Below are 13,924 nucleotides of genomic sequence, written 5' to 3' on the forward strand. Positions count from 1 at the left end.
AACTGGTTGGACTTGCGTCTCAGGATCAGTAACACTGTTAGAAAGAACATTTGCATCTGCTGTAAGATCCAGAATTTCATTGCCAGTTTGCTCTGTGATCATGATATTCACACTGGTACTGGTCTCAGTATTGACAATCATCTTAGTAGCAGCAATATTCTGGTATTGTTCTGTAGATGTATTCTGTTGTGAGGTAGCAATGTTTGGCAGATCTGGGAGCTCTTCGTCATCTTAGTCTGGTGCTGTATATGTCATGGGTTGGGAAATTGTTATCGTGGATGCAACTGACACCTTTTTGTCATCTTGACGCTTTTCGGTAGTAGATGTGTTTGGCATTGACATAACAATACTGGAAGCATCCGGTAACTCTCCATCATCCGACATTTTATCAGGCGATTCCTTGATCTTTGTGCTCATGTAGCATCTAAGCATTCTAAGATTTCATTATTGCAATGAAAGTTGAATCTAATCCCCTAGAAGGATCCTCTTCACTAAACAACTTTTATGAGATGAATTAAATACTGAAAAAAAAATTGTAAGTGAACTTTTGTACATTAATTTTTCCTTTCAGGTTTCAAAATCCTGACGGTATGGATCGCCAGTTCGTACATAGTAGCCACAGTTCTTGTTTGAAATCTCTCATTTCAAAGCAAAACTGGACAATATAACCTCTACTTGAACAACTGTCTGGGAAAAACATCTGTTTTCCTTGGGAAAGAATGTCTCCTATGGTAATAGTTTTGTCAACTTTTAGATGGCTGATGCTACCTCCTCTTTTGGTCCGTACCTGTTTGTATTGTGTCAAAGTTTAATCATCCTAGTTCTATACGTCGGCTACATTTGCTTGCATTCTTATTTCCGGACCACTTAATTAATGTCGACGGTCCATCTTCGTCACTGTTTGGCGGTGAAGGTCTGTGCATTTTGGCCCTAAGGTTCCTAAGGTATTCTTTCCTTTTTGTTTTCTCAGAGGATCGTTCTCCAAGTCTACGAGAGAAGTTCCTCGCAGCAAGCCTATCTATGTAAAGTGGCAAATATTCAGATAATCCCTAGTCGTCAAGCAGAAGAAGCACAGTCAATCTGAAAACACACAAAAACACACCTATCAAGACTAAAAAACCACTATTGTTATCAACATGTGTGCCCTTATGAGTGCTTTACCGCAACTTTGGGGACGTACGATGGTCGACAATTGATAATGCGATCGTTTTGGGGGAAAAGGGGAGATCACTATTCAGTTCAATTTCATTGGGAATTCGCTGGAGGAGGAGGTTGTAACGTTGCAAAACTACTAAAAACAGTTCTGAACATACTCGAAACTACTTGAGCAAAAGTGAAATATAGACACTATAAGTTAGAGCTGCATGAATGCTACTGGACATCTACGGGGAATTGAATTCATCCCCATGGCCATGTTTATCATTTGCATGTTTACTCAATATTCAACGGGAAATAACTCCTACTTGCAAAACGTCGTAAGGGTAAATGAGTGAGTTTTGTATTACGTCGCATTCAGCAATGTCCCAGCTAATGTGTTCATCATTATTATGACATTACACTTATCTGGGCCTGCTTTATGCAATGAAGCAAAACGAAGCAAAATCAGTTACAAAGAATAAAAGTATAGTGGAGGGTTAGTATTGTGGAGGGTTAGTATTGTGGAGGTTAGTATTGTGGAGGGTTAGTATTGTGGAGGGTTAGTATTGAGGAGCATAAACACGATGAACAGTAACCTTCTCTATAACAATTTTGCGTACTTTTAGATAGTATCATCACAATCACGTAGTCAACTCCGACTTTGCATCGTTTGCATTGCATAATGTGTTAGGAACATGTTTTACATACCTTATTGCTCTTTATTCGTTTGGTGTCTTCTATTGGTATACCAAGGTCCTCAAGAAAGGATATGAGTGTCCATTTTAACCAGCACTCAAGCAAATGCACGTTCTAGTAATGGCATCTGGCGCTAAACCTGAATTTGAGCACTCACGATAACTAACTTGTGAGCTCAAGATGCTAACTTGAGCGCTCAACATAACTATCTTGAACGCTCAAGATAACTAACTTGAGCGCTCGAGATATTAACTTGTGCGCTCAAGGTAAATTTTATTTCAGGAGGTCCTTTCAGTGCTTCCGTAAAAACACAAACATGTTGAAACAAACATTAATCCACCCCAGATTCAGTTTTGTTCATGCGGATGCTTAAAAACGTTATTGGATGCCGTTAATTTTCGTGGTACCCACTCATGTCTGAATTTAGTTTGCATGTTACGAAAATATAGAAATTATTCCACAATATGTATGTTACTTCTATACACCGGAAGCCTAATCTTATCCTCTATACTTCTACTTCGTTCTATCAGTACATTCAGTACCATATAAGTTTTAGTAGGTATATGATGGGAAGACTATCGGTAAAGGGACCACATGGTCGATCACAGATTCAGAAATATTGACAGGAATGTGAACCAATGAATAAAAGTCACGATTTTTGTTTTATGTTGTAATGTTTTTAAAACCCTAAATTGTTACGTATTGACTGTTGGAATTACAGATTGTTTGCAATAAAATTGCCTCAAAACTAAAAATATTAAGAGACTCAATAAAGGTACAAGGTCGGTGAAACACTTTATGCACCTTAAAACTTCAAACGAGGCCGAGGAAGACCTCATTAGGTATGCGTGCGCTTCTTCAGACATCTTTCATGACATCTTATAGAGTAAATGAGTTCTTAATAGCAGCTAAATTGACTGGCATTTGATCTCACCCTGCTTCCGGATGAGGTAAGTTTACACGAGTCAGTGTTTGAACATTGATAATACAGCATGATTTATAGCTACAGGGTTGCAAAGTTGTATTTTACATCGGTAATTATACAAAGAAGGTATGATTACTCAATTATTTCCAAAATTGTCCTAATTGTGTTTTTACCGTGGACTTATAGTTTAGATAAACCCAACGTGCTTAAACCTCATTACGACCACCTGGTGCCTTTATTTATAAAGGTGTTTTGGTTGTTTCTAGATTTCATTACTGCAATGAAAGTTGAATCTATAATCCCCTAGAAGGATCCTCTTCACTAAACAACTTTCATGAGCTGAATTAAATCCTGAAAAAAAAATTGTAAGTGAACTTTTGTAGATTAATTTTTCCTTTCAGGTTTCAAAATACTGACGGTATGGATGGCATTCTAGGGTCTCCGTTTGTCATTAAGGTTCTGTATATAAAAATATCTGAAATTCAAGCACCATCATTTCAGTTGTTATTAAACAGACTGACAGAGTTGGGTTTTTTCGGTGTCTTAACGGTATCTTATTGCAACTAGTATCAATTCAATGGATGAGTGAGTAAATTGAGTTTTACGCCACACTCAGCAATATTCCAGGCAGTGGCGGTCTGCAAATAATCGGGTCTAAAATATAGCGATGAACAGCATGAGCATCGATCTGCGCATCAGAGAACCGATGACATACGTCAACCAAGTCTGCGGATCTAACCACCCGATACTGTTAGCCGCCTCTTACGACCAGCATGGGTTATTGAAGATCAATCTGCTATATTCACGGGTAAATTTAATGGGAAGGCATGTAACTACACGGGCAACCTTAGTCTTCATATCATTCATTGCAGAATAGTGTCACTATATGAGAACATATATATGTTATACTGCCCTTATCTCAATACCGACCATTTGCTCCCATTACCAGTAGCCTTCCCCTTACTTTTCGCTTTAAGTTAAGCCGCGCTCTCGCGGAAATGACCGACAGCACCCGAGACGGTCACATGGTATAGCAAGAAAGATGGCAGCCAACCTGCCGTGCTTGCTTACAGGGCCAGGTTAAAACTGGCGAGGGCGCGTTCATTTTGTACCTTCACCGTTCAATGTACGCAGAATGTGGAGATTATTCCACGGCATTCCCAGAGGTAAGCATGACACTTTCAGATTTTGTCTGTCTTAAGCGAATTATGAATGCTTTCATGTGGAAAAACAAGGATTCCCCCCGATAAGGGATGATGTTTGTTTTGGCCCGTGGACTCATTAGGCACAGTCCGTATAGCCATTAGGATTCTCGTGTCTCTTTCCTGGCACTTTCGGGTAGTTCCTGTAATCATCGAGGTTTGATTTTCCAACGGAAAGTTATTGAATTGATTGATCGGACACTGACTGAAGTGTGAAGGTCATGTCCCAGTTTGAATGAAAGTCGGATAGTAAATGACGCAACATGACAGCGCAGTTCTATAAATAGTAACACTACTTCATTTTGGGATTTCCCATTTTCTTGGCCGCTGTTGATAACACATGTTTACATCCTCATGTATTTTAATGTTCTTACTTTACAAGAAGATATTTTGTATGAGCAACATATATGTTGTACATCTTAAGGGCAGCAATACTTAACATTCTGTCAAACTGATTGCAATCCTATAGTTCACCCCATGGTCACCAGATGCCAATATACCCTTATAGACGGAATAAAAGTCACAGCAGTCAGTATTTCAATGCAGTCCATATTTCAAGTCTGTCAGGGCTGGAGTTTTGCTGCTCTTAAACATGACAGTTTACAAAATAGTTAAGAAGTAGACCAAATTTTCATGAGGCACTCATTTTGACTAAGTAAGGCAGTTATGGCACCAATGAATCTGGTAGCAATGTTTCATGGAGAACCATGTGCTTACATGTATGCATGTAGAGGTGACTAATGATCATTTCAGTGTAGTTTGGATAGCCATTGTCACACATCATAAGAGCATTATTACTGTGGCATACAAAAGCAACAGTTATAATTGCTGTAATCAAACAGTTAAAGAAAGAAGTATGGAAAGTCTTATTACTTTGCTAAATTCAGAAAATTTCAAAGAACCCAGATGACTTATTAATGCTAGTCCTAAGTTAAAGAGTTGATACGTTTTTGATATTTGTCCATAAAACATTTCAATCTGTGACCATAATGACCCCTAACTCTTTAGTATTCAGGAGGATTTTGATCACTGAATAGGCTGAATCTGTCTATGTAATGTTAAAGATGTATGTTAAAGACATCCAAATATGCTCATATCTGTGTAACCATACAACCAGTCACTGACTTGTTCCAGGCGCACAAATAGGCTAGGTTCATAGAATTTGAGTATGCTTTCATTTATGCCCCTGTGTTCTATCCAGGAAGAAAGATTATTGTTGGTTCTAATAATAGTGGTGATGTAACAATTCACACTCGCTTGTTGAGACAACTTGTGCTTCAAGGAGTGTTGCTCCTGAGCTGTGTCTAAACTTGTTAGAGCTTTGGTCAATGACAGGTGGATATGCACATTCTGGAATTGAGAATTTTGTCAAACTTGTGTACTAAAAAATCCTTTAATGTGTCCGTTACAACATCAAGACAGAAAATTAGTAATTCCACTTTGGGATTGACAAATGTTGAAAAGTTTATCTGAACTATATTTGAATTCTATTCAAACATGTGTGATAAAAATTATCAAGTTACATATTTGCGTACAAATTTAATATTATTTCAATATTTCAGCAATCCGACAGCATGTCCATGGTCCACGGGCAGCAACAGGTATATGTAAGGAGGAAGAGCAGTTTGTGGAACATGAAGTTGATCGTGTAGACAGCTGCTCCTGGTTTGAGCGCAGCCGGCGATGTGTCAGCAGGTAACATCCCAGATAATTTACATCATCTGTAGGGGTTTGTCTTACACTAGAAACCAATCCTCCTATACAGGTATATTGGGGAAAAGTTATGCTCTTGCAAAATTAGGAATTTTGTTCGTTGCTTATTTCATGAATAATGCTGAATGAAAGTGCTCTTGTGAATGAAGATTCTGTTACCATTAATCAGTACCAGTATCATTAAATAGTAATCTTATCAATCATTGGAATTTTCAACCAAACATGAACTTTGATTTTTCAGCCAGTCCTTAAGCATGTTTCTACTCTTATCTAAATTTTTGTTAAAAACATTTTTTGACATGTTTAATGAAACACTGTTACATAAACTATCAGTAATATGCTACTGTTTGTGAGGTTTGATGAAACAAATTGTGCCAGATTCTTTATAGCTGATATGTTTTTAATACCGCACATCATTTGACAAAAAGAAAAGTAAGATTTATGAATGTCAACTATTTTATTGTGAATAAACACATGTCAGAGTGTATGCTTGCTCCTTCATGAGGATTATCATGTGTTTCAGTTTTAAATCTGTATGTCAGTTATGCATCTTTATTAAAATATTTAGGTTTTGCAACATTGATCTAGCAAGTAGAGGAATGTAATTTCTTTCAGAATTTGAAGTGAATGTCTTTCGTTTCAGCCCACCTGAAAGTAAAGGAGACAAAGGTGAAGGTCAGGGAGCAGAACGCGATGATGACTGGTGGAAAAATATCCACCGGGACTGGTTTCCTTTCTGCGGGCGACACACTGCACTTGAGGCTGTCACATGGGTCAGTACATGCATAGTTTGACAGTTGTTTGAACATTTATCGATAAAAATAACTTAGGACAGAGTTTTGTTTTAAACAGTGAAGTCTGTTCCTCTGTGTTAAATACAGATTTTAACAAGTGGAAAAAGTTTTTCACCTTGTGTTTATGAAAGGTTTGTTACCAGAAGATCAGAGAAAATGTTCTTTTGTGCAGGGTGCAGCTGTCGTGCTTGGCATTCAGTTATCCCGTCCACGATGGAGTGATGGGTGTATTCGTAGCCCCCCGTCCAGTAAAGACCTCCCACCACGGAGGCCAAGTCTACTGTTTCAGGTGGCGTTTGCTCTCCCCGGGAAGACTACAACTGCACAGTCAGTAAAGCAGACTAGAGCCAGGCAGCGAGACACTACAGAACAGGTGAGTGGTAATAATATATTGTAGGTGACCGAATGTCACCATGCTTTCATTTTTTTCAGAGCAAGTTTTGACCTTGTTTTATCTCTTCCAACACAAACTAGTTTTTAGTATTCAAACTATTTCCCTCCATGAGAGTTCTTCGATATTGACATCTGAATAAAATATCATTATTGGTATATAAACTAATACTTGAATAATATCTGTCCAACTAACAGTAAAATGAATGTGTGAACATAGTTTTTGAAGTGACATCAAGCCAAAGATCGTTATTGATATCTGAAATAATATCTGCATAATATTTGTCCAAACAACACATATGAACATGTTTGTGTGAAATATAAATTGTGATGTGAACTTTTTATCATATCTGTTTATATCTTCTAGTTTTACCTCAACTTCTTTAAAAAGGAATATATAAACTTAGTTAGTGTCCTTGTTTGTTGTAGCCTGTGAAGGAGGACAGGGCACTGACTGATGTGTTGAAGGACTTTGAGGACATTTGTAAGAAGTACACTGCCCTGGGGAACAGTGTACTGGGGCTGAGGCTTGCCAAGGAAGGAGACATGTCGGAGGCAGTGAAACACTTGGAGGAGTCAAGCCGTCTGGGTCATCCCAGTGCTCAGTTCAATCTTGGAATCTGCTTTGAAATGGGCAAGGGTGTAGAGGTTGATCTGAAAAAGGTAAGAAAAGCAGGCACGTTATCATTTCCTTTCTGTGTGTCAGTGATGGAATATCTTGATGTTTGTTGTCTGCTGTAAATGGATCTGGGTGATAGACGAGGTCAGTATTTAACAAGAAACAACACAAATAAGAGTGGAAGGGTAGGTAGGCATGAAAAGAGTTACCCCACTTGAGCTTTTCATCACTCAAGCTCTCAGTGTTTGGTACATTGCTTAACATTAACAGATGATTAACCATTTTCTCTCCTGGTAACCAACTGAATGATGAATACTGTTCTGGACCGTGAATGTAGCTAGATTGCATTTCCAGGCGGCTGAGTACTACAAGATGGCTGGAGAAGGCGGCCATGCCAAGGCCCTGTATAACCTGGCGCTGCTGCATCTGAAAGGGGAGGGAGGGGTGAAGAAGGACACGCCCACAGCAATGCTGCTGCTGGAACAGGCAGCCCAGTCAGGACTGACGGAGGTAAGAGACAGTGACCTGTTGAGATTTACAGAGATAAGAGATAGTGGTCAGTCAGGACTGCCATTTATGTAGAGGAAACTTGGGCTGAGTTGGTTAAGCTGCTGACTTTGTGTGCTGGCAATTGGGTGCCAGACTCTGGCAGTGTGCAGTGCACGTGGGTTTGATTCCTGAATAGGACTCAACCCAACAAAAGTACAAGAATCTGTACTTCACTTCGAAAGTGTAGTCCCAAATATAACACGTGTTACAGGACACACATAGGTAGACGATGCTGTCACCTTATGCATACAACCCTGGTTGGAATTCCAGATCATGAAAGTCAGCTCTTATGGTCATTAGATTAGCTGGAAGGAGTTATTACTTACCAAGCTTGTTTCCATCAGCAACAAGACCCCAACTTTCAGCTTGATATCTAGTCAGTAACCTGCAGCAAGTGTTTCACTTTTCTCTGGAATTTCCATAAATTAATTCGTCTTCTCTGCAGGCCCAGACATACATGGGTGTGTACTACACAGAGGAGGAACAACAAGATATGAAGAAAGCAGTGAAATTCTTCACCCAAGCTGCAGAACAACATGTGAGTGCTGTCAAGATGTTTTTGAGTTACAAATATTTCATGAGCAAGTGAATATGGTTTTACGCTGCTTATAGCAATATTCCAGCGATGTCACGTCCCTAGACACCAGAAATGGGCTTGACACATTGTACCCATGTGGGAAATCGAACCTGTGCTGATATTTATAGAGAAAAAGACATGGACTGATGGTTTGATTAAAGATACACTGATCCTTTGAAAGAATTACATGGTATAAGGGAAAAGATGTTCTGAAACAACAGGAGATGCTTACCAATTTGCAAACACCTGGTGTCATCAATTGTTTCAGGGTTCCATTCATAACATTTTCATTGCACTTTTACTTTTGCAAGTCTTTTTTCCCATCAAATGAGACTGGATATGATCTGAAAATTAGGTTATATGTTTATGATATATCAGAGGGAAACATGCTTATTCCAACATCGACCTACTTTGATTTTAAAATATGATTTATGAATGACTTTTGTCTACTCATGTAAACTCTAAATGTACGACAGGCCTATGGCCTTTTAAGTACTGAAATAAAGATTGATTGATTGATATATCAGAGGGAACATGCTTATTCCAATACTGACCTACTTTGATTTTAAAATATGATGAACTACTAAAATTCTATTGATATGTATTGATTTGGGCTCTGTATCTCAGTTGATCTCATTTGTAGCACGATTCAGACGACCCCCATTTAAGAACAAATGATAACTGGCTCTGATTCATATGTGCCCTAGTTGTTAAAGCAATCTCTCATCACGACAAAGGTTCGATTCCCATCACGCCAAAGACTCGGGCTCAATGACCCACATGGATACAATGTGTGAAGCTTATTTTTAGAGCTCCCAGCTGTGATATTGCTGGAATGTTGCTAAAAATGATGTAAAACCCAAATCACTCACCCATATAATTCATCTACCATGATAACTTTGGTATTAAAATAGAAGTTTCAAGATGCCTGTGTGATGTATGTTTTTCTGTAGGTACAATGATCTTGTTGGGTCTGATGGGTTAACCAGAAACCGGTGATCTTAAGTTTGAATCCTTGTTCAACTCATCTGCGTGATGAATTTGAATGATGATGCAAACCATTCTGTTCCCAGGATCCTGAAGCCCAATATTTCCTGGCAATCTGTTATGAGCAGGGTTGGGGAGTGGAGGTGAACGAGTGCAAGGCGGCTCAGCTGTACACTCTGTCGGCCCAGAGCGGCCATGATGGAGCTATGTACAACCTGGCGGTGTTCCATGAACATGGCCTTGGGGGTGGGTACTGTTGTGTACTGTAGTAATAAGTTGATAACTTCATAGGTAGTGATGATTATAAGTTACAAAGTAGTATTAAATGTTGGTGGAAATATTATATATTCGTTTCGTTGCTGTATTTGAAATTTTAGAATTTTGTTCTGATATTTTTTTCTGGTATATTCTTAGGTGTCCAAATCAGTTATGATGATATTACTACATTATACATTAAAAAACAGTTTTTGTTTTTGGACAGAGTACGAGTACATATGCATTGTCAGCTATGAATGTTTGAGTAGATTTGAATTGTCTGATACATGGTTGTAGGGATTCCTCAGGATCGCATTTCTGCCCTACATCTTTACAAGAAAGCAGCTGGCCAGGGCAACGAGAGCGCTAAGTTCAAACTACAGGAGTGGCAAGCACAAGCTGCCGTGTGGGAATGGAAAGGTAGGTCAATTCCTGGTTTGCTGCCTGAGATTTTATAGGTGCTGCAGAATGAACAGATTTTGCACATTAGAGTTATGTGAAGCAATGCAAGAATTTGTCTGTGATTACTCGGGGATCATGATGTAGAACTGGGTCTTTGGCAGATGTTAATTACCAAATACAAATTATTTGAAATTTATGATCAGCCACTGTGTGTTACTGTGATAATATTCACTAATGTTTTAGCATTTGCAACAGTGACCTTGTGTTTACAAACAGCAGGACAATACTGAAAAGTACCTCTAAATTTAGTCTGAATATGAGTGAATTAGAACGGAACCTTTTGAAGAGAGAAAGATTCTTGATTCTTTTCTGTCTGTCAGGAACAAATTCACAACCTCCAAATTAACTTTATTTATTTCAACTGCAATATTAGCTTAATTTATGATTATCTTAAATAATGTGACAGTTTGATTTTTGCCTTGTCATGGAATTGTTTGATGCCAATGGTAGAAGTGCAATTATTTTGAGAATGGATATAACAGAATCAATTGTAAGGTCTTGAATGTCTAAACATTAAATGAAAATGTACTGTTTAATTTTTTTCACAGCTGAAAATGACGAATTGGAATCAAGAGATACAAATAACTCCTTGCAACCACCAAAGATTCTTGTAAGTCCATCGAAGTCATCACCATCAGTGATAGAATATGTTCGACAGAATATCGGTCAGCTGTGTATTAGTGCGACAAGACCTGCGTCAGATCCAGTGTTTCCTCCCCAGCGTATCATAGTTACTTCCCCTGAAGGAAGATCTAAGTCAGAGCAGGTGCTGTTCTACCTCCGGCCTGAGGAGCTAAAGGACAACGACAGTGGATACGATGACGACAGTGGATATGGCAGCCCCCCAGGTCTCACGCCGAACAGTTCTTCCATAGGCCTGCACCGGAATGCTACAATGCCTAACCTGAGGACATTGGGATGTTCCTGATAACTGTGTAATCTTGTTAGCCTGGAATCTTGTCTTTCCAGACCAGGTGCTTTAGGAACATCTGAATATATTTCTCCTTATTTGTCAGTCCCAATGATTACACTGACAGTGTATTGTCTGGATTATTGAGGTTTCACTATATGCAGTGTCACTGTTCACTGTAACAGTCTTGACTGAAGATGCTTCAAAACTTGAACAAATTGAATGATATAAATCTGTCTTGAGAAGTACATTTCATTTGCATTTGAGCTGTTTGAAGCACGGTTGTTTTGCCAGACTGGAAATGAAACATTCAAATATATTTTTGAGAATATGAAGTTTGTCTGAAATATATTGTAGAATTATGTCCTGAGCTGTGTCTTACATTTCTGTCTGTGAGTAGATATTTGTATTGAGATTTTATGTATGAATAGTCAAAGAAGGATATATGTAAGTTTTTCATAAATGTGTGTGACGAGTGAAACTAGACATTAGATTACGATATATTCTTGTGTGTAATAAAGACCCCTCATTCTTGGCTACTGTTGCCACAATACACAGACATCCACTGTGCAACGTGAAGCCAAAGTAATACTCGTTTTGCCATAAATGACATCTTGGCTGAAGATTGTTAATGTGTACAACAGATCTTTGTCTCCACACTGTGTTTAGGGGGAAAAGGTGTGGAATACACACAAGAATCTACAGTTCCGGTTTTCATTTTGTAACATCATAACATCACACCTGAGGCTAAAAAATAAATTTTGACTTCTCTCTTGACCAAGGACAATATGTGAAACGAGACTTTATCAGGATGAATATTTACACCGAAAGTGATTCTTTTCATATTCAGACGATTGCAGGTGAATGAAGACTTTATTTTTTAGCCTTATCAGCTTAATCAGATCAGTTTTGTTCATGTCAATCTTACAATTTATCTTTTTTTTTATGTTCAAACAATTCAGTTGGGGTTGTTGGCATGGATGAAACTATTTACTTAAGAACTTTTTGTATCCATTTATGAAAACAAGAGTTTGATAATGTCATACTTCCGACATTATGGAACAGCGCACAAAAATTGTCCTGATTTTGTTGTCCTTTAAACTGTCTCTATCCCTTGTAAAGAGAAAATGTGCATTTGTAAGCATGATACCATATGTAGTAATGTACACTTCTTGTGTTTCAAAAATACAAATCAAAACAAATGTGTTCAATATATTTCTATGGTCATTAATGTTTACATTTCTTGTCATGAACGACTGAAATTCCTCAAGGAACTGATGTCTTCCAAAACTTTTGATATTAACAGTCGTGAAAAATAATGTTTTTGTTAATTACAGCTTGTGACAGTAGTTTCGAAAGGCATTCTTTGAGTAGACTCCAGTGTAAACGTACACTTGATAATAGTTTGTTCATTGTAATACCCGTTGACATAAATGGCATAATTTTATAGTCCATGGTTTCCATGGGTACGGTTATTGTTTTGCTTGAAGATATGAGGCGAGTGTTATTAGTGGATTACCTCAAATGTTTGCTAGACTCTACCATGTCGGGTAACCAGCGCTTGAGATTCATCCAAATAATTATCACTTTTATGGGTAAGAAACTTCATTTCTGTTAATGCTAGTGTTTGTAGCTATCATTTGACCCAGTTTGTTCTGTGGAGGGAGTTCTATGTCTTTTGTCGCAACAGATATAGGTCCTTTAGGATAAGGTGCTGTTGGGGGCTTTACAACCGGTGAAGGCAGGGCTGGGGAGTTATTGAGCTACCCTGAGCCATGCAGTGCCCACTTTGGAGCATATTCTTCTTTGAGGCTCACATGTATATATTTTTTTGCTTGTTTCACATTGTTTTGCATTTTTTTAAAATAAGTAAACTGGCTCCAGGTGTAATTTTACGTTAGTCTTAAATTAAATGATATTTCTATTTTGTAAACAAGCAAATACAAAAGTGAACTTAATTTAGGGACAAAGTTTTATATATTTCAAACATGTGATCCAGTCCTAAAACCATAATTGACCTGAAAAAAGACCAAAGCCAAGTTCCACAAAGCCATTTGGCTATGAGTGTTTAAGCCCCATACTTTAGCATGGACTAATGACAGTCTTCTCACTAAGATCACTTCATCGAATGGGTCCAGTGCCTTAGTTGCTTCTCTCAACAAATCCAGGCCTTCTTCCACAATGTCATGACTATTGTAAGCCATGTTTTGTGTTGGAGTTAAGAAAATATACTTAGCGCTAAGATCACTTTGTGGAATGGGGTCCATGAACCAGCAGAAATGTCTGTGAAACAGGACCTGACCAGTTGTCTCCCCTACAAAGGGAGGTAAGTTGGCCATGTTCAGAATAAACATAGTCTTTTGAAGTAGGTAACATTCCATATTTATGTAAAGAGAAGTTGGCACAACAGATGTTGCAGCACGTTTCTAACACTTTGTTATTTTCTCAGTTAAGACACACTGGACAAGTTTTACCGTTGTAGTTTGACATCCTTATTTGACTGTACAAATGTCTGTGTCCCAAGCATGTGCATTAGGCATTTTCATACTTTTTTTGTTCTCTTACCAAGAAAGTGCTTACGTAGGGACATAAGATGTCACCTATCATACGTCCATTATCATGCTTTTCACTAACCCATCTTCTGTGCATCATCTTTGTTGAGTTTTGTATATATAGATGTTGATAATAAAATGTGAAGAATGTAATCA

At 38.2% G+C, this 13,924-nt stretch overlaps 1 protein-coding gene across 1 annotated transcript; it reads left to right on the forward strand.

The window, feature by feature from the left end:
* The first annotated feature begins 3,772 nt into the window (after window positions 1-3,772).
* LOC137274523 (uncharacterized protein NMB1327-like) lies at window positions 3,773-13,921 on the forward strand. Its single transcript, XM_067807758.1, has 10 exons — window positions 3,773-3,924; window positions 5,523-5,655; window positions 6,317-6,446; window positions 6,640-6,840; window positions 7,287-7,520; window positions 7,831-7,986; window positions 8,471-8,563; window positions 9,676-9,835; window positions 10,142-10,264; window positions 10,855-13,921. Exons 1-10 carry the CDS (start codon window positions 3,894-3,896, stop codon window positions 11,232-11,234), a joined length of 1,641 nt encoding a protein of 546 aa, XP_067663859.1. The 5' UTR covers window positions 3,773-3,893; the 3' UTR covers window positions 11,235-13,921.
* Window positions 13,922-13,924: the final 3 nt, after the last annotated feature.

This window comes from Haliotis asinina, chromosome 2 (assembly GCF_037392515.1).
Source record: "Haliotis asinina isolate JCU_RB_2024 chromosome 2, JCU_Hal_asi_v2, whole genome shotgun sequence".
NCBI lineage: Eukaryota > Metazoa > Mollusca > Gastropoda > Lepetellida > Haliotidae > Haliotis > Haliotis asinina.

Coding starts and splice junctions, on each gene's coding strand:
- LOC137274523 (XM_067807758.1), top strand. CDS start 3,894: ATGTGGAGATTATTCCACGGCATTCCCAGAG. Junction 5,656..6,316: donor AGCCGGCGATGTGTCAGCAG/GTAACATCCCAG, acceptor CTTTCGTTTCAG/CCCACCTGAAAGTAAAGGAG. Junction 6,841..7,286: donor AGCGAGACACTACAGAACAG/GTGAGTGGTAAT, acceptor TGTTTGTTGTAG/CCTGTGAAGGAGGACAGGGC.